The sequence below is a fragment of the Eucalyptus grandis genome, chromosome 9 (assembly GCF_016545825.1).
Source record: "Eucalyptus grandis isolate ANBG69807.140 chromosome 9, ASM1654582v1, whole genome shotgun sequence".
NCBI lineage: Eukaryota > Viridiplantae > Streptophyta > Magnoliopsida > Myrtales > Myrtaceae > Eucalyptus > Eucalyptus grandis.
The window spans coordinates 35,117,306-35,135,713 of record NC_052620.1 but is presented as its reverse complement, the minus strand read 5'-3'; the positions used below and the strand labels follow the sequence as shown (position 1 = coordinate 35,135,713).

The window sequence follows — 18,408 nt, the reverse complement described above, 5'->3', positions numbered from 1 at the left end:
ACCACCCCACTCCAATTCTTATCTTATCCGATGACGTGTACGGAGTTACTACAAATCCCCGGGCCCCACCTCGCATTTTCCGGACGGTCTCCTCGGCTCCCGGCTCTGCGGCTCCGGCTCGCCGCGAGCCGCGCACTCGGCTTCCCGTCGCCGTCGCCGTCGCCTTTGCCACCTGCCACCACTAGCCGCAAGCCAAGCCGGCGCGCGAGCCGCGATAGCGACCGTTCATCGAACCCACCTCTTTCTCTTTCTCTCTGTCCCACCCTTATATAATACTTCTCTTTTCCTTCAGAGAATCTCTTTCTCCGTTGGCTGCTTCTTCTTCTTCTTCTTTGGCCCCCGTTTCTCCGTTAACAGTCGCGCAGGCGAAAGTGAGTGAGTGGGTCAGTGACAGATCGGCGAGCGAGCGAGCGATGGGTCTGCTTCACAATCTCTGGGACGAGACGGTCGCGGGCCCCGCGCCCGAGGCCGGTCTCGAGGAGCTCCCGGAGCACCGCTCCGCCGCCGCGGCCGGGCGGTCGGCCGAGGCGGCGGCGGCGGCGGCGGCGGCGGTTCTTCCCCGAGGCGCCGGCCTCGTCAGTCGAAGGATCACCTTCGTCAGGACCGGGACGCTGGGCGGGGCGGTCGGCTGGGATTCGGTTCCGGAGACTCCCGCCACGTCCTGTAGTGACCCGGGAACTGCCCCATCTCGTATGTCCCGTTGACCCTATTTTTTCTTTCCCTTCTTTTGCCGTTTTCGCTTCTTGCCCTTCGGCAAGGTCGTGTCGCATGAAGAAGAAACCGCAGAAATGGTGGAAAAATGGGCGATTTTTATTTATTTATTATTATTTTTTAAATTTTGTTCGCTTTTCTCCTTTATTCGGCTTCGATGCGATGTTTCAACGAACGGGTCTGCTTATTCAACTGTTTAAAAGCGCGAGCTTTCTTGAGAAGACAACGCAACCTGATTTTTCTTCTCAATTATTGCACACCGCGAAGAAGAAAGCGCAGAAATGCTGAAAAAGGGCAATTTTTTATTATTTTATTATTTTCTTTGCACTTTCCTCTTTATTCGGGTTCGATTCGACGTTTCACGTAACGGGCTGCTTATTCAATTGTTAAAAAGCGGAATCTTTCTCGAGAACGCAACGCATTTGGACTTTTTCTTCACAATTATTGAAGTTTCCCATCTTGTCTGAAAATGAAATGGTTGGGATGATGGGTTCTTTTCGTTTCAAGTTTTGCTCTGTGTTTGCGTGTCTCGATGTGCCATTGATCAAGAAGAAAACTTGACCCCCCTCGGATCGTTTGTCTTCAATTTGGAAGCTCTGTTTAGTGCTTATGGCTTCAGAGATCATCCAAGACGAAGGCTCTGTTATAATTACAACATAGTATAGTAACGCATGAAACCGAGTGAGCTTACAAGGTTGGACTTACTTCTGCATTTGTCTTCAGGCACTTGAGCCAAAGTGGATTCAATTTTCCTACCCATTTTCTACTATGTAATAATCATGGAGTATGATATATTAGGAGCCTTACCTAGCATGGCAATGCGCATCGCCGACGAATGAAACGGGGTTTTTGCGTGCTGCTATTTTGCTGTAGCCAAAACCTCAGAATATTGTGACTAAATGCTGTGTTTTTCTGGTTTTGAATGCAGCCGGTACGCAGCAGGGGGATTTCCAGAAGTTCACGAGGAGAAAATCCTCTGAAGCATTACAGAAGGCAGAGCCTAGAAGTCCTACGGCTTTCGATTGGTGAGTAACTGTCTAGTGTTCATGACCTGCATATTGAACATTCATGTTCCTGCAGAGTAGGAATGATGAGTTTTGCATGATTTTATCAAGAATATGCCTGGGCGATTGTAGCATGAATCGATCTGATCCCCAAGTCACCATTCACAGACGGGACAGGCCTATCTTTGATAATTTCTAGTTTAGGTTTTGTCCATCGGAGTAATTCAAACATGTTTAGTCGTTCATGGTTATGGCATGCGAGAACTTTCTGATTTTCTAGGCTGCAGACTCAGTTCTTTTTCAGGATTTCCTGTACTGCTTATTTCACGGAAGTTTTTGCCTCTCTCCCATGTAGTTGCGCTGATCTATGAACGCTAATCCATTGCAGGATCTTGATCAGCGCTTTGGATCGTTGATGGATGGAAGCGTGGGTTGATCTTCATTCAAGAACGCCCTATGGACATCTATCTACTAGAAGATGTCCGTTAACGCCGGAAACATGGAATGAAATGAGCTCAGAGTCTGAAGCAACCCAATCCCCATCAACGTTTTTGAGATAGCCGCATTTTTGGTCGTTATCTTTTCTTTCAGCTGCGCCCTTTTCGCCTCTGGATCTCCTGTACATAGGGCTGTCCGTTTTTGAAGATTTTTGTCTTTTTGTTTTCGGGTTCTGTAAATGCTTCAACTCCGAATGCTCCTCTAATGTTATTAAGTGGTCTGTCTAAGTTTGTATTTCTGGCTTCATATCCTACTGTTTGCCTATGGTTACTGTTCGAAAGGTCTTATTCTGCCTCAGTTTCTTGTTTTAAGCCTCATGATATCCTCCTAAGAAAATCCCAAACAAATTGCATACGGTGTCGAAGTAATCGTCTTCATTATTCGACTAAGTACTAATATGAAAAAGGATGAATACAATGATCGTGTCTTCAAAGTGGTCTAGCAATAACACAAAACTAAGGCAGAATTCAGATTATTGTAAGGACATTGAAATCGGGAACTTCTGAAAATGCGGCGAAATTTTTTTCCTCTTGATCTTCAGCAGACTCTTCATGGCTGGCTAGCTAATGTCGGGGGTACTGGCGTAGCCAACTTTGGCTTATGCTGAGGCTGTCTTCACCTTCTCGATGAGATCGGCAGCATCCTGAACGGTTGCAATATTCTCGGCTCCTCCTTCGCCGATTGACACTCCAAACTTCTCTTCCAATGCCATCATGATTTCAACCTGTGAAAAAGTAATATGACAATCAAGAACCAACCCAATAGCCACATTTAGGAAGGAAACAGTCATTTCATGAACTGGGGAAGCTGGAGCATACAGTGTCAAGAGAATCAGCTCCCAAGTCTATAAACTTGGTCTCAGGGGCTACGGTGCTTTCGTCGATCGAGAGCTGCTTTGCGATGATGCTCTGGACGGTTTTCAGAGTCTCCGGCTGGGCCTGCACATAGCATTGGATCATCAGACCATCGGCTACCGCAACTCGTATTCGGATGAAGTCCAGATTCTGGTTTTGTTTTCAGGACTAGAATGTAGAGGGGAGGGAAAATCTTACACCACAGCATGTGATTGTGGTCTTGGAGTAACTTGGTGCAACTGGCGACACTCTTCTCGCTGCCTTGGTGATTCGGATCCTCGGCACGAGTCTTAGTCTGCCACCCTGCAATTAAAGATCATAAACATGTTTATTCTTGCGATGAACCGGCCCTTAGTACTCGTCATTGTCAGCACTGTTGCCCCTCCGTCTGATAAGACGCTCAATACAAAGGCATGGTACTTTATTTCACTAATCCTACTACACATCTGTTCTGTCACATTGTTTTTCTAACAAGAACCATAAAGCATGAATTAAGACTGAAAAACATGCAACAGGATTGCACGCACAATGGCCGAGAGGCTGCTGAGTTGGCGAGAGTTGCTTCTGGCCTTGGGAGCGCAGCAAAAGGTGGCGACTGGAGACGGAGAAGCTGAGAGAAACGCAGTGGCCATGGATCCTCGACTAAGAGTGGAAGATAAGCTGATGATTAAATTCACACAAAGCTCTCAATAAAGCAGATGCAGAGCTTTCACTTAGGCTACAACACAATATATAATGTTGTTCTTGGGTCTCTCCAAATGGCTCAAATCAGGGTTGCGATGATTACTATGATTTTACACAGGCTTTTTGATTGTTTTTCCAATGGCATTGGGCGGTTGGTACCATGCGTTGTGTCCTTTGTGCGCATTAATATGCAACACAACTCGCCAAATTGTCACAGCTTGCGAATAATTTCTTAGTATTGAAGAGCTGGCATCATTTTCCCATTGGTTGTGGCTGAAACTGCACATATACACATAAATCAGAAAAGAATAGGATGGAATCGATGAAATGATAATTGCATGACTAAAATAACCATTGCATGCAACGATTTTTCATATGGTGGTACTCATTTCCGATGCCATGTACGAAAAAAACTAAGGAAAATTTCAAATAAGGACCCAAAGTCTGCAATTATTTTCTCAAAAGAAGACTTTGTCTCAAAAGGTGAATTTTGCTCAAATGATGACACTTTGGGTCATCATTTTCTCAAAAAAAGACCTGAAGTGAAGTTTGTCTCAAGAAGGACCCAAAGTAGTTATTTAATCTCAAAGAAGGACTTCACTCGCCGGTCGGTAAATAGATGCATCTTCAATATATTAAAGAAAAAGAAGAAGAAAACCATGGCCTTTGATTAAAGGTATTTTCGTCCATTTTTTTTTTTTCATTTTGGTTGCCTTATTCATCATTTTTTTTTCTTTTTGTCCCCTGTTCACTTCTTCTTGCCCAGATCAAGAATATTGGACTTGGGGAAAGGCCAGCGAGAGTCAACCGCTGGTAAGGGTCGGCGAGGGCTTGACGCCCATCGCCGGCAGTGAGCGAGGGCTCCACGCCCATCGCTGATAGTGAGCAAGGGCCATCGAGCCCTTGCTAGCCATGGGGGAGGGGGGCCGTCCAAATCGAGGCCCTACAAGAAGGTCTTCGAGGGCAAAAGGGGTAGCCAAAGAAGTTGTCGATCTAGGAGCGGTGGTGGGAGGAAGGGATGAAGAAAGTGACGTAGGCATCCCAATTGTGTCGATCTAGGAGCGGTGGTGGGAGGAAGGGATGAAGAAAGTGACATAGGCATCCAAATTGTAGTCCTAGCAGAAGACGAGGTTGTTGATGGAGTAGCGAGTGGAGGTGGGGGAGGTCGCCCCTCACGGCCATTAGTGAGGTCACCCCTCGCCGGTCCTGGGCAAGGGCTCGCCCACCTCACCGGCCACTGATAAGGGCCAACGAGGGCTTGCAAGCCCTCACCTGCAGCTAGAGAGGGCTCGACGGCCCTTGCCAGCCACAACCGAGGCCACCCTCGCCAGATTCGGCAAGGGTCAGCTTACAAGCCCTTGCCCACGGCCGGCAGGGCTTGGTGGCCCTTGCCTACTGTCGACGATGGGCGTCCAACTCTCGCTGACCCTCACCAACGGCCAACGCTCATTGGCCCTTCTCAAGTCCGATGTTCTTGAGAAGAAGACGAACAGGGATAAAGAAAATGATGAACAGTGCCACCATTGACCCAAAATAATAATAATAATAAAGAACAAGACAACTAAAAATTTTAAAAGAAAATTGACAAAAATATTCTTGATCAGGCTACTGGAATATACATTGGAGATGCATTTATTTACCAATGGGCAAATGAGGTCCTTCTTTAAGACTAAATGATTACTTTGGGTCTTTATTTGAGACAGATTCCACTCCAGGTCATTTTTTGAGAAAATGCATTTGGATCCTTATTTGAGACAAACTTTACTTCAGGTTTTCTTTTGAGAAAGTGATGGCACTGTAAGTCCTTATTTGAAATTTTCCCAAAAAAACTATTAAGTCTTGTTCATCCTAAAGAAACAGAATCACAACCTAGGCGAACTTCTAACCATAGAAATGCTCTAAAAGATCTTCCAATGAAAGAACCAATAAAAAGCACTCAAGCGAGGAAAAAAATTGCTTTAAGTTGGTATTTCGAATTCGATTCTTGCTAAGTTTGTCCTGCATATGTCTAAACTAGGGACCTGAATGAATATTGTATTCACAAAATATCTCTTTCCTGTTGAAACTTTGGCAGGTCCATTGAAATCCGCACCAATAATGGATAATCTGTGTTGTCAGCATTTGCCAGCCCTGGTCAGTCTTGCTTTATTCCCCCAAGGAAAAATGAATCTTGACTGACCAGTGGCTTCTGATGTCTTTCATCTTTGTATTCAAATGATAAGAAACTGAAGATGCATCTTGAGTAACTCGCCTATACAATTTTTCTTTTTCGTACTTTGATCCGAATGTTGACGGTGATATTCTTATTAAAGAGAACTTCAAATATGAGAAGCTGCGCTGGTTTATGATTCATCAGAACTACAGGTGAGTCAATGTCGGTGTAGTTCGATGTAGAAAACCGTGGGGTCGACACTGTCTCTTTTGTTGGTTAGCACTGCTTGGGTTTCCTGCCGGGTCCCCACTATTTTACTCAATGAATTGCATGTGACTTGCACGCTTAGAAGGACAAAGGGGGCTGAAACTTGTGCAGATCAGATTGAGTAAGCTGTTTGGGTGAGAATCCAGGATAGATCCAATCCTGCGGGTTAAGCCGGGTTACATTTCCTTTTTTTTTTTCAAGCCTCCTTCAAGTGAACAATTCTCTTTACGTTGTTATTCCCATAATGATGGTGTTCCCAGTGCCAGATGACAAACTTTGACGCTTGAGAATCTTTGCTGGTGCAATGTAGTTTCCTTTCTCAGGACCGACTAGGCAATGGTAACTTTCTTCACTTTTGTTTTCATTGTTTAACTGAGCTTCTCATCTTTTCGCCTTACAAATTACTCTTGGAAGCATCTTGAACTTTTTACAGCGGCTACCGGCAGTACACTTGAGGAGGGAAAAGAGACGTAAGTTTGGCTGTTATTGTCTTCTGATGCGTGTCTTTTACAAATGGCTTTTGAGATTTTTAGTTTAAGAATGACTGTTAGTTTCATAAATAATCTTTGTGAAATCTGATGTCTAATCATATCAACCCGACCATAAAAAGCCATCGTACGCAGAGGATTCTGCTGTTGGGCAAGAGGTTGTTTCATTCTGTTCAGCTTATTATGGATGCACTGCTGTAGAAAACTGGCGATTTCGTTTATGTATTAGCAGTATTTCTGTCACATTCGTTGAGAAAGGATGGAGAAGAGAAGCATATAAAGGTTCCTGTCGGAATGCTGATGCGGGAAGCTGCCCATCGAACGACATAGACCTTGGAGGAGAATAAGATTCAGGCCCAGGCATGCTATCCGGCCACATGAAACTCTGCATCATCTTTGCATAATGGCTAATGGAAATGCTCCTTCTCTTAACTGCATCCACATCAGTGATCACCGCATAGCAAACGAACGCTCAGATAAAAGCACCCTTTACATCCATTTGCCATGTGAGCAAGAGCATTTCGCGTGAGCCATGCTCTAGATTGGATGCGTGATGCAGCATCTCGAGGGTGGTCAATGCACTTTCTTCGACGAAGAAAATGTTTCTAATGTCTGTTTAGGAGCCTGGGATGGAGATTAAAGAGAGAATTAATGGGATTTGGGCTTTGGGCTGGGCCCCTTTATTGCAGGGGTTATACAAGACAGCATGTCTTTGGTGTGTACATATTATATTCAGGCACGGAGCCAAGACTATGCAAAAATTCAGGAGTGCGTTTGATAATTGTTTTATTCCCTAGAATAATTTCTATTCAAAAGTAGTTTTTCCCATTTCTATCTTTGGGAACAAGGAAGAAAATTTGTTTTACGTGTTGTTTTCATTCTAAATCTATTTTCTAACCATTTTTTCCATTTTGAGGAATAGAAAAATTAGTTGACGTTATCAAACATATTTCTGTTCCGGGAAACAGAAGACTGAAAAAATTATAAAAAGGGATAGTTTCCCAAATAGGTGCTCAATTGCACGGTTTCTTGAAGCTTTTTGTTACTGAAATGTGAAGTTAAATGGTGAGATGGAGGCAATGGTTATGGACTTGAAATGATTCTAGTTGTGTAGGACTAATTTGTTTGATTTCCCTTCATAGGGCCTTGCCTTCTCTCTCTCTCTCTCTCTCTCTCTCTCTCTATCTCTCTCACTCTCATATGATAAAACACTGGCTAGTTCCTTCTTACATGACAAAACAAGGCAAACTAGCCATTTTATCATGGCCTTCTCAATCGGTATAATCTAATCCATGATAGTAATTCATGCAGTGTGTTAGTCATTATCAAGCAACTAATGTAATGGCTACCCCCTCATGTCCTAATAAGTTACCAATAAGCATTTGGACACTATCAATATCCAGTTAATCCTAAGTATGAATTGCAACGGCATACATTGAAAGTTATGAGGATTGTATTGGATATGAGTGTTCAAGATTTGTTCATGTTGGAGGTATTTTCAACTCAAATTGAACCTATCAATTCGTGAACATCTCATGGCGAACCAATAAAATTACTATTCAACCAAATCGATAACTTAGACTTGTTGTTGGTTTAGTTCAGTTTTAAATCGTTGCCATCAAGTCGGTGTACAAGTAAGAAATGTAATGCATACTTAGACTATCTAATTTCAACGTGCAATAGGATAACAAAAGAGCACCTATTTCTACACAATTATTAAAAGAAAGGAATGTGATCACAATTAGTCATATTAGACTATTTAAACATTCAATGATACTATTTAAGTAAGTCAACGGGAAAATACAAAAGGTCATAAGCAGTTGGGAAAATGACCTAAATACTTCATAAATTTTGGTCTAATGTGTAATATCATCATTTGACTTTAATTCATTTAATGTGGTATTTGAATTATAATAATGTTTGATTTAGTCCTTAAAATTTCAATTTATTCAATTTAACACTTCAACTTTCTATAACAAAGTCAAACTTATCACTTGATACCATTCACAAATTTTCATAATTACACTAGTATCCAGATTTTATAATTTTATTTTTCATTTCAATCCATTTCATAAATCTGAAAGAGAATTCTATCATTTTACTACCTTCTTACCTTTTAGATCTCTATAAATATTACTATAGTTCCATTAAAATATATTTTAACTTATGATTTCTATAATATTTAAAATATAACCTCATTTGAAGTTATATCTATTCATTTTCCTTTTATTTTAAAATAAGTGATTCCCAAAGAATATTTAATAACAATATTCATCATAAATAGACTTCTTGTACTTTTATTAACCTATATCTTGTTCCTTTTTTATTTAAATAGCTAAAATTTTCAAGTTTTTGTGTTTTCTTAATTAAAATTAGTTAGAACTGTAAATTAGGAAATTGAAATAACATGATTATTAGCTCAATACAATTCCAAATGAGATTCTACTTTTGCTACGATAATGATTATAAGATAAAATATAGTTAAATGGAACTATAGTAATATTCATAAAGATCTAAAAGGTAAAGAAATGATAAAAAGATAGTTTTTTTTTTTTGCTAAGTTAGGAAATGGATTAAAATGAAAAGATATTGTAAAATTCAAGCAATAATGTAATTATAAAAACTTTTGGCTTTTTCCTATGAAAGGTTGAGGGACTAAATTGAACATTTTATGAATAGTTTGATTACCATATTGAACGAATTAAAAGCTCATAATTTACATCACATGTTGGGCCAAAGTTTAGAAACTACTTGTGTTATTTCCCTTTAAGAGTTCTTTCAAACAAATTATAAAATCAACCAATAATGGTCAACTTTTTTTTTTTTTTTTTTTTTTTGGTCAGTCCTACTCTCCTACGCTACACTCACTCGCGGACTTGTGCCAGAAATCTTTCATGGGGTCGCAACCCACTCTCGAAACGTACGCGTCCCTACCCCCATCCCTCGAGAGGTGGGGATTTGAACCTCACCTCCCTTCCATGTGTTGGAAGGGTGGCTTAACCCCCAGTGGTTTAATGGTCAACTTGAGAAGTAGAAATCTTTCATATAATAGCGTAGAGCAATCTTAGATAGGAAGAACTTATTTGATTAGGCCAAACTACATTTTTATTTGTCGAAAAGAAATATTTATTCTTCTTACATACATTTATTGGTTTAATTCAATTTTATTGGTTTCTAAAATTGTAAAGTAAAACCAACCCAATAATCTAAATACAAAGAAAAAACAAATCTAAACTAAAACCGAGTGTACCCATGTGAACCGGTTCGGTTCGGTTTAACTCCACTTGTCGATTTTCAGTATTTCTATGGCAACTTTTACTAATGGAGGCTAACAGCTGCACAACGCTAGCTTTTGAAATGTGAGTTACCAATTCAAGTGAAATGTGCATATTTTAGTTGAAATATGCCACAATTGCCGGCAACAATTTATCGTGAATATACGGCAAAGTCATCAATTTCTAGCCGAGTTTATCGGGATGCGGTCCATTCGCAAATTTACCAACTTGTCGAGAATGAGCAAGAGGGTCGAGAACTTCTTTCCCAAATATGGATCCACGAGATCTCGGGCGAGAGCCATTGACAGCTGCGATTTGACTTGGTCGGTGGCTTTTGGTTCAGGCAAGAATTCCTCCTCTGCTGTGGCGGTGTAACTATGTGGACCGGTTCGGCGCAATTGAACTCCGTTTGTCATTTGTTAATATTTCTATGGCAACCTTTATCAATGGAGGTTAAGAGCTGCACAATGCCAGCTCTTGAAATGCAAGTTATCAATTCAAGTTAAAATTACATATTTTAGTTGAAATATGCGACAATTGCCGGTAACAATTTATCATGAATATACGGCAAAGTCATCAATTTCCAGCTGAATTTATCAGGATGCAGTCCATTCGTAGATTTACCAACTTGCCGAGAATGAGCAAGAGGGTCGAGAATTTCTTTCCTAAATTTGGATCCACGAGATCTTAGGTGAGAGCCATCGATGGCTGCAATTCAACTTGGTCGATGGTTTCCGGTTCAGGCAAGAATTCCTCCCCTGCTGCGGTGGTGTAACTATGTGGACCGGTTCGGCGCAGTTTAACTCCATCTATCAATTGTTAATATTTCTATGGCAACCTTTACCAATGGAGGCTAAGAGTTGCACAATGCCAGCTCTTGACCAGCTCTTGAAATGCAAGTTACCAATTCAAGTTAAAATTACATATTTTAGTTGAAATATGCCACAATTGCCGGTACCAATTTACCGTGAATATACGGCAAAATCATCAATTTTCAGCTGAATTTATCAGGATGCAGTCCATTTGCAAATTTACCAACTTGCCGAGAATGAGCAAGAGGGTCGAGATTTTCTTTCCCAAATCTGGATCCACGGGATCTCAGGTGAGAGCCATCAACGGCTGCAATTCGACTCGGTCGGTGGTTTCCGGTCCGGGCAAGAATTCCTCCCCTGCCACGGCGGTGTATAAATATCCCAAAAGGATTTCTTGGCATGACATGTCTCTGTTTGCCTTTTCTCATATTTATTTTCTGGTTTCACATTAGGTGGCGCAAAAAAAAAAAAAAAAAAGGAAAAAAAAAAAGAGAAGTCGCTGGTTTTGTTTTCCCCGTCGTCGACCCGACCAAAAGAGGACGGCCAAGAAAGCTCCACCTACCATCACCAAACAGCCGGCGAACCCGCAGAGAACCCGCCGGTGACGGGACCCCCGGCGCATGATAACCACCCAATCGGATCTCGCCACCTCGGCCCCTCCCTCCACCGCCTCCCCGCCACGTGTCCCTCCCCCTCGCCGTCCCGCTTTTCCGTCGCCGTCAGCCGAACGCGCCCCCTCATCTCCGTCAACCGTTAATTGCGCTGAGAAAACCCCCACACACCTCGACGCGCTCTTCTCTCTCTTTTCCCCTCTTTCTCTTCTCTTCTCTTTCTCTCTCTTGCTCGCGAGTTACGTTGATCAAACCTGCGCACCCCCCGGCGCACGGTAGCTAGCCCCCGCGCCTCCCATGGAAGACGACGACGAGATCCGCTCCCCGCCGACCCCCGGCCCGCCGAGCGCGTCGTCCTCCCCGTCCCCGCCGCGCGCCGCCAACGGCCGCATAACGGTGACGGTCCCCCGGCCCCGGCGCCGACGCGGCGGCCCCCGGAGCGGCCTCTGCCGCCGCCGCTGCTGCCCCCGCAGAACAGCCTCGCCCTGGCCCTCCCGATCCAGAACGTGAAGGCCGGCGCCGGCGGCGGGGCGGCGGGGAGGGGGCCGCGAGGACTGCTGGAGCGAGGGCGCGACGGCGGTGCTGATCGAAGCCTGGGGAGAGCGGTATCTGGAGCTGAGCCGGGGAATCTGAAGCAGAAGCACTGGAAGGAAGTCGCCGACGTGGTGAGCGGCAGGAAAACTACGCGAAGCCGCCGAAGAGCGACATCCAGTGCAAGAACAGGATCGACACGGTGAAGAAGAAGTACAAGCTCGAGAAGGCGAAGATCGGCGCCGGCGCCGGCCCGAGCAAGTGGAGGTTCTTCGACAGATTGGAGCAGCTGATCGGGCCGTCCGCGAAGTACACCTCCCCGGCGGCCGCCGCGGCGGCGACTCCGAGTCCCGTGCGGACGCTGAAAGATGTCCCCGTAGGTATCCCGGTCGGAATCAGGTCGTCGGTCGGTAGTCAAAACAAGGACCAGCGATCGTCGCAAACGCAGCAACAGCACAAGCAAGGGCAGCAGCAGCCGCGAGGCGGGCAGAAGATGCAGATCCGGAAGCGGCGGCCGGCGGAGTCGGAGTCGGAGCCGGAGCCGGGGTTCTCCGACAACGACGGCTCCTCCACCGACAGCCTGCCGCCGGAGATTCGCCGCCCCAAGAGGTCGAATCCCGGGCGAGACGTGAACCTGAACGAGACCGGAGCGAGGCGGCCGCCGAAGCCGAAGGCGGGGAGCGGACTGGGGAGCTCCATCGGGGACCTGACCCGCGCGATCGCCAGCTTCGGGGAGGTGTACGAGCAGACGGAGAGCGCCAAGCTGCAGCAGGTGGTGGAGATGGAGAAGCAGAGGATGAGGTTCGCCAAGGAGCTGGAGCTGCAGAGGATGCAGTTCTTCATGACGACCCAGGTGGAGATCTCCCAGATCAGGCCCCATTCCGGGAAGAAGGTCGGGGACGGCGGCAAAGGCGGAGGCGGCAGCGGCGGCGGCGGCGGCGGAGGGAGCAGTGGGAATCACCAGCATAGGGACGACGACGACGACGACAAGGCCGACAACAGCGAGGATAGTAACTAGGATTTTTTTCCGACTGTAAGTGTTAGAAATTTATGTAGAGTTTCTAGGAAACTATGATTCATATGGGTGAAGAAGAAGACTTTAGAAGTTGAGGTTGTGTTTCTGAGGGGAGTTGTTATTGTTTGCTCTGTATCTCGAATTGGGGCTTCTGTCAAGTGTTATAATCCAAGGCAAAATGGCCAAATCCCCTCCAATTAGAACTATCTAAATTTCTGGGTATGTGCCAGTTCTTGGCTTTTTCAGTGACTAGTGAATTGGGAATCTAACCATCCCAATAAATAATAATAATAAAAAAAAGGAATTGGGGATTTGCTAAAAAATTTGCTATTTTCTTGCTGAGGAATAATCTAGTTGAGGAAGTGAATTTGACAGAGAATTGGTACTCACTCCTCTGTTGCTCTGTTGCATTTCGCATTTTGGGTCCGTGTTAGAATCGGGCAATTGCTGTTATAGGGGACTATTCATGGATCGCATGCATGATTCTAAAGATTTGATTGACCTTTTAGGGACCGTAGGAGCTTAATTGTTGCTTTTGATGTTGACTTTGTAACTTATGTACATTCGTTCTACCTTTTCTTTTTAATCTAATATAATGCTGAAAAAGATTGAAGTCCCTCTTTCGTCCGTTTCGTTGCATTCACATGAAAGCCAACACTAATTTAGATCTTTCTCGGACCTTAACCATCATCCGCCGCCTTGAAAACGTGAAGAGTTGTCTTGATGCTTTTTCCGTGAATCCTTTCTCTGTTCCTTTTGGGATTGGAAGAGCAAGGGATCATTTAGATAAAGCATTGGTGCAAAAAGAGGGTCTAAAAACTCTATCCTAATCCTACGGGAAAAGGAAAAACGCTATCGTTTCGTAGTCTCGGAATTGGAAAAAATTTAGGAAAAGAAGAAAAAGAAAAGGGGTTGGGGGAGATATTCTGTCATGTCATGTCTCATGATTATGAACTCATGATGATGACCTTATGGCAGGTATTAGCAGTTAATAATTGGCTGCTTTCGAGATCCCAAATTCCACGTTCTCGGACTTGCCGCCCTGTCGAACAGTTTCACAGTATTCTCCCTGTATTTTCCCAAATTTTGTTAAGGAAAAGAATAATCTGGCATTTGCCAAAGTGATGTGCTCTTGTTATTTTTCCCATCCTCCTATTTTATTTAATAGTTAGTACTACCAAAAATCCTAAATTAATATATATATGATAAACTTATCTAACACAAAAGATTTTAAATTGATATATTTATTTCTCCTTAATTTCCGTTAAATTTAATTAATATTAGAAAAAATCACAAAATCACACATCTATGACAAATACAAGATAAAACTCCAAATTGATGTATTATTGATTGTCTCGTGTAATCAAATTCAGTAATTTGAATTTATTACTAGATTTTTTACTGATTTAAAAATTCATTTAAAATAATTTTGTTACAAAGGTATTATTCTATAGTTTTTCGGGTATAGACCCTCCTTTTTATCCGCGGTAAGCCCAGCCCCCATGCAATTCCCCAGCGAAGGAGACCACTTAGAAGCCACGTGTCAACAAATTAAGCCGTCTCTCTCTCTTTCTTCTCTCTTTAGTCACCTGAGTATGACATTGTCCGCTGACGATCCCCGCCACCAATGGAGGCAGAAGGAAGAGCCAAGTGGGCCCGCCCATCTCTTCGAACTCGACGTTTGACCGGCCTACGCCCCCCTCCGGGGCAATCGCGAGCCTCCACGTGTCGCGGACCCAGAGCCCCTCCTCGCCACCATCCTCACTTCCCCGTCACACTCCCCATCCAAAACGAGAGATCGCACGAGGGGATGAATAATAATACGAGGAGCCTCACCTGACCGAGTCGCCAAACGACTCAGCCGGCCCGGAGGCTCCGTGCATTGACCGAGTTAGTCTCCTGAAGATCGAACCGATTCAGAAGCAGACAGGCGGCGTGGAGGAGCAGATGCTCGACGACGCGACTTCGGCGTATCGCTCGATGGAGCTAAGCTCTTGCGAGTCATGAAGTTCCAAGCACGAGCTCCCAGCGGCTCCCGGAAGATCGCGGGGTCGCGTGCTGCGGCCGGCCGCGAGACGGGTCCTTCTTCTGGTGATGGGGATGCAGTGTTTCCGGGCGGACAGGCTCCGGAGAGTCCGGTTCCGAGGTTGACACGGCGCTCCAGGGGGAACCAGGAATTCATTGAGGAGCTCAGGAGCCAAGCCGATGAGCTCGAGAGGCTTTTTGCTGAGCAGAAGCTTCGGACGCCCGACGATCAGTTCAGTTCCAGACGGAGGAGTACAGAACTTGATGGCCGGGCGATTCCTACTCGAGTTCATGAGAAGCAAATCGTGACCGAGTCGATGAGGAGTTCGAGCGGTGGCACAAAGTTCGGCACCTCTCCATCAGTGAAGATGGTAGGTGATCGGGAGGACAACGCCGATGCTTATAGGCAGGATGTATCGGTTAATCTGAGGGGGAAATTCTACGACGAGTACATGCGGAGACGGGACGTGAGACGCAGACAAGAAGGGGGATGCAGCAGGGTGGCGAAGGAGGCGAAGTTGAAGGACATGCAGGCCGACCTCGAAATGAATATTTCAGAGTTGAAAGCCAAATTTTCTGGGTCTGCGGAAGGACCAGATTCAAATTCCAGCGCGCGGTCGCGTATTGAGACGCTGCGATCATTCAATACTCGGTCGAGCACGAGGATGGACGAGGTACTGTTCCATGTCATTTTTTTGAAAGCTGGAATTAGGCTTCCGGGTTGTTACTTGGACTAACCATCAGAAAGTTTTCCTTGTCGCAGCATACGAGGGCATTATTCTGTGGTGAAGCAGAGAATTATCCAGATGGACAGAACGAAGCATCTCCTGGAGCTGGTTCTTCCAGGTGCTCTACAACCAAGAAGCAATTTTCACCTGTTCAAGATCAGCCTTCCAAGAAACCTCAGACAACCGCAGTGCCTGTCCCTCGGTCTTCCTTAAAACCATCCAACTCCATTTCTGGAAGGCGAAGGCCGCAATCTGAAAGCCCTCTTGCGCAGTCACTTCCTGTTGTTCCCAATTTCTCCAATACGAAGAAAGAGAACAAAAATCCTGCTCCAGGACTCAGTCAAACAGTGCCCCGCTCCCAAAATAGGAGCTTCACCAGAAGCAAAAGCAAGGAAGAAGAGATAAAAGTACATTGTGCAAAGGAAAAGAAGACACGGGACTCTCAGGCGACGAGGAAAAGCTTTTCCAGTCCATCAGAGTCCATAAATATTTCTGCTCGGAACTCCAATGGGGCTATCTTGGAGTCGGTTAGATTTGATGAAGAAGGGGTTCGTCCCAGCCTAAATGAGGAACATGTCAAAAGTGCTGATTCAGAGGCCTTCCCTAGTAACAGCGATGATTCGAAATACAGCAATGATTTTGGCGATTTAGCCTTTGAGGCTGCTGACATGGCTAACAAAACCGAAGACGAAGAGGTAAAAAACCGAGAAGTTAGATGTCATCCCCCCCTAGATGATGGAAATTCAGGAGACTCGATTGGATCTTATCATTCTGATCTCATGTCTGTTTCGAAGCTGCCAAGGTATTACCAACACGACTTATCAGAAATTGATGCTTCTGTTGATTCCTCAGTTGGAAGCTCCATATCCTGGAGCTCTCAACCAATGGTCCATGCGGAGACCGGTCTTGTTCGAACAAGAAAGAAGTGGGGCAATGCTCAGAAACCCAATTTCCCTGGTGATTCTTCCCAGAATGAATCTTCCAAGGATGCGAAGAAAGGTTTTTGGTTGCTGAAGTTTGGAAGAAGTCAGGTGGCAGAGAGCTCGGTCAATAGGGTATCTACATTGACATCGGATGGAGATGACGCTATTGAAGGCATGTGTGGTCCTCCTCCCCAGAGATCACTTGAACACTCGGAGCAGCCTGTTGCAGGTTTTTCGCAGGATCATTCTTGCAGTGGTAGCTTTGATACAAGTGATTTGTTCCAGGAACAAGGTCAGTTTTCCTGTTGACAACCAAGTTTGCCATGGTGTCTGATTTTGCTCATTACATGTCTGTGCGATACTAGCCTTTTAATGATGATGTCAGGATGAGTTTTTGCTAGTTAAGATTAAGATAATTCATTTGCAATTCCTAATGCGAGATTAAGATAATTCATTTGCAATTCCTAATGCGGATATCTCTATTTCTGGGTGTTGCTTATGATGCAGCCACTGAAATTTCGAAGCTCAGGCCCTGAAAATTTGTTCTGTCTTTTCGTTTATGTGTGATGTTCAACTTTATTTTATTTTATTTTTTAATAAAAGGGTTATGTTCGTGCATCAGAAGTAAGTCTGCATGGGGTCCTGTTGGAACTAAAATAACGTGTTAAGCTAAAAGTATTTCATGAGTGAAGCATACTCCCAAAAAAAAACAGAAAAAGAAAAGAAAAGCCCTGCAGCCAGACTAATAAGCACCAAGAAAATACATCATAGTTATTTTTTCCTTTGAAGTCCACCACAAACTAATTTTATCTATGCTTTACGTTCTCCCATAATCATCTGTAAAAACTCACATTTCTTTTCTTTGCTGGACACTGGCCCCAGTGATTGTTTAATGCTACCTACAACTAAAGCATGACTCTTGACTTGATTATGAAATCTGGTCTTCTTATCTTGCAGTTCAAGCCCTAGATGGATCTATCCCAGCCCCACCAGAAAAATTCAAGCTGAGAGGTGCTCAACAATCACTGTCGGGAAGCTCTCTCAAAGGTAATAGCTCACAATTGATGTTTCTAGTTGTCCAGCATTCTGATGTGCTTCAAAGCTTTAGGTAGGGTCTGCGTCAGGGGCGGTTTATTATGTTTACATCCCTACTGAGCTCACCCGGTGCTTGTGCAACAATATTTTTTTCCAAGTAACTTACATGCCAGTTGAAATTTTGCAGCACCACGATCGTTTTTCTCACTTTCATCTTTCCGGAGCAAGGGAAGAGACTTGAAGGTTTACCACTGAGTCACTCAACTCCTAGCGATAGTGTTCTGATTTTTCCCTTTCTCAGTGATTTGGTGTAAAGGAGGAATTCATGCTAGATGAAGATGTTTAGCTGGGCATGCTTAAGATTTGCATGAGATCCACTATTTATCACAGTACATGTATACACCAAATAAGTTATGCTGCTTGGCCAAGTTGAATATGCCGTATGTTGTGTGGAAGTTCTCACAGGCACGGCACCAAATCTGATTTTGGTATTGTATAGACCGCATTTATTCCGTATGTGAAATATGTATCAGAATGTGGAACCATTCTGTTAGTGAGAGTGATAGTTTGGCAAGTGAAGATGGATGACGTGATCATGTGCAAGCGGGTGTTATATTTTTTTGCATATCTTCTCCTCAACTTTCTTTTCTCTGCTATATCATGAGACTCACGAGTGGCCTGGGAACTGGATTCTGGAGTTAACATGTTCAGAATTGTATTCTCTGGCGAACAATATCCCAGGTCTTCAAAAGCAGCCTAGTACTTGAAAATGAATTTCCCAGTCAGGCAGTATAG

General features: G+C 44.4%; 4 protein-coding genes across 4 annotated transcripts; 3 read left to right on the top strand and 1 right to left on the bottom strand.

The window, feature by feature from the left end:
* Positions 1-292: 292 nt before the first annotated feature.
* LOC120288104 (dormancy-associated protein homolog 4-like) lies at positions 293-2,510 on the top strand. Its single transcript, XM_039301454.1, has 3 exons — positions 293-690; positions 1,640-1,736; positions 2,104-2,510. Exons 1-3 carry the CDS (start codon positions 414-416, stop codon positions 2,129-2,131), a joined length of 402 nt encoding a protein of 133 aa, XP_039157388.1. The 5' UTR covers positions 293-413; the 3' UTR covers positions 2,132-2,510.
* A 301-nt stretch (positions 2,511-2,811) lies between these two features.
* Positions 2,812-4,624, bottom strand: LOC120288526 (acyl carrier protein, chloroplastic-like). Its single transcript, XM_039302570.1, has 5 exons — positions 4,514-4,624; positions 3,475-3,534; positions 3,266-3,370; positions 3,032-3,151; positions 2,812-2,937 (listed from the first exon to the last, which is right to left on the bottom strand). The coding sequence occupies exons 1-5, from the start codon at positions 4,622-4,624 to the stop codon at positions 2,812-2,814; spliced, it is 522 nt and encodes a 173-aa protein (XP_039158504.1).
* Positions 4,625-11,653: 7,029 nt separating this feature from the next.
* Positions 11,654-13,147, top strand: LOC104424018 (trihelix transcription factor ASIL2-like). The gene is given in 4 exon segments (XM_039302569.1): positions 11,654-11,766; positions 11,869-11,975; positions 11,978-12,025; positions 12,028-13,147. Coding segments are annotated over 4 exon segments (1,146 nt in total). The 3' UTR covers positions 12,906-13,147.
* Positions 13,148-14,716: 1,569 nt separating this feature from the next.
* On the top strand, positions 14,717-18,235 carry LOC104422911. Its single transcript, XM_010035373.3, has 4 exons — positions 14,717-15,601; positions 15,691-16,870; positions 17,536-17,625; positions 17,801-18,235. Exons 1-4 carry the CDS (start codon positions 14,906-14,908, stop codon positions 17,866-17,868), a joined length of 2,034 nt encoding a protein of 677 aa, XP_010033675.2. The 5' UTR covers positions 14,717-14,905; the 3' UTR covers positions 17,869-18,235.
* Positions 18,236-18,408: the final 173 nt, after the last annotated feature.

Excerpts from the sequence above, each read along its gene's own strand:
- LOC104422911 (XM_010035373.3), top strand. The coding sequence starts at position 14,906 with ATGAAGTTCCAAGCACGAGCTCCCAGCGGCTCCCGGAAGATCGCGGGG. Across the intron at positions 15,602-15,690 it reads CGAGCACGAGGATGGACGAG|CATACGAGGGCATTATTCTG; the intron begins GTACTGTTCCAT and ends TCCTTGTCGCAG. Across the intron at positions 17,626-17,800 it reads GTCGGGAAGCTCTCTCAAAG|CACCACGATCGTTTTTCTCA; the intron begins GTAATAGCTCAC and ends GAAATTTTGCAG.
- LOC120288104 (XM_039301454.1), top strand. The coding sequence starts at position 414 with ATGGGTCTGCTTCACAATCTCTGGGACGAGACGGTCGCGGGCCCCGCG. Across the intron at positions 691-1,639 it reads CCCGGGAACTGCCCCATCTC|CCGGTACGCAGCAGGGGGAT; the intron begins GTATGTCCCGTT and ends TTTTGAATGCAG. Across the intron at positions 1,737-2,103 it reads AGTCCTACGGCTTTCGATTG|GATCTTGATCAGCGCTTTGG; the intron begins GTGAGTAACTGT and ends AATCCATTGCAG.
- LOC120288526 (XM_039302570.1), bottom strand. The coding sequence starts at position 4,624 with ATGGGCGTGGAGCCCTCGCTCACTGCCGGCGATGGGCGTCAAGCCCTC. Across the intron at positions 3,535-4,513 it reads GTCCAATATTCTTGATCTGG|AAAAACAATGTGACAGAACA; the intron begins GCAAGAAGAAGT and ends GGTTCTTGTTAG. Across the intron at positions 3,371-3,474 it reads AAATAAAGTACCATGCCTTT|GGTGGCAGACTAAGACTCGT; the intron begins GTATTGAGCGTC and ends CTTTAATTGCAG.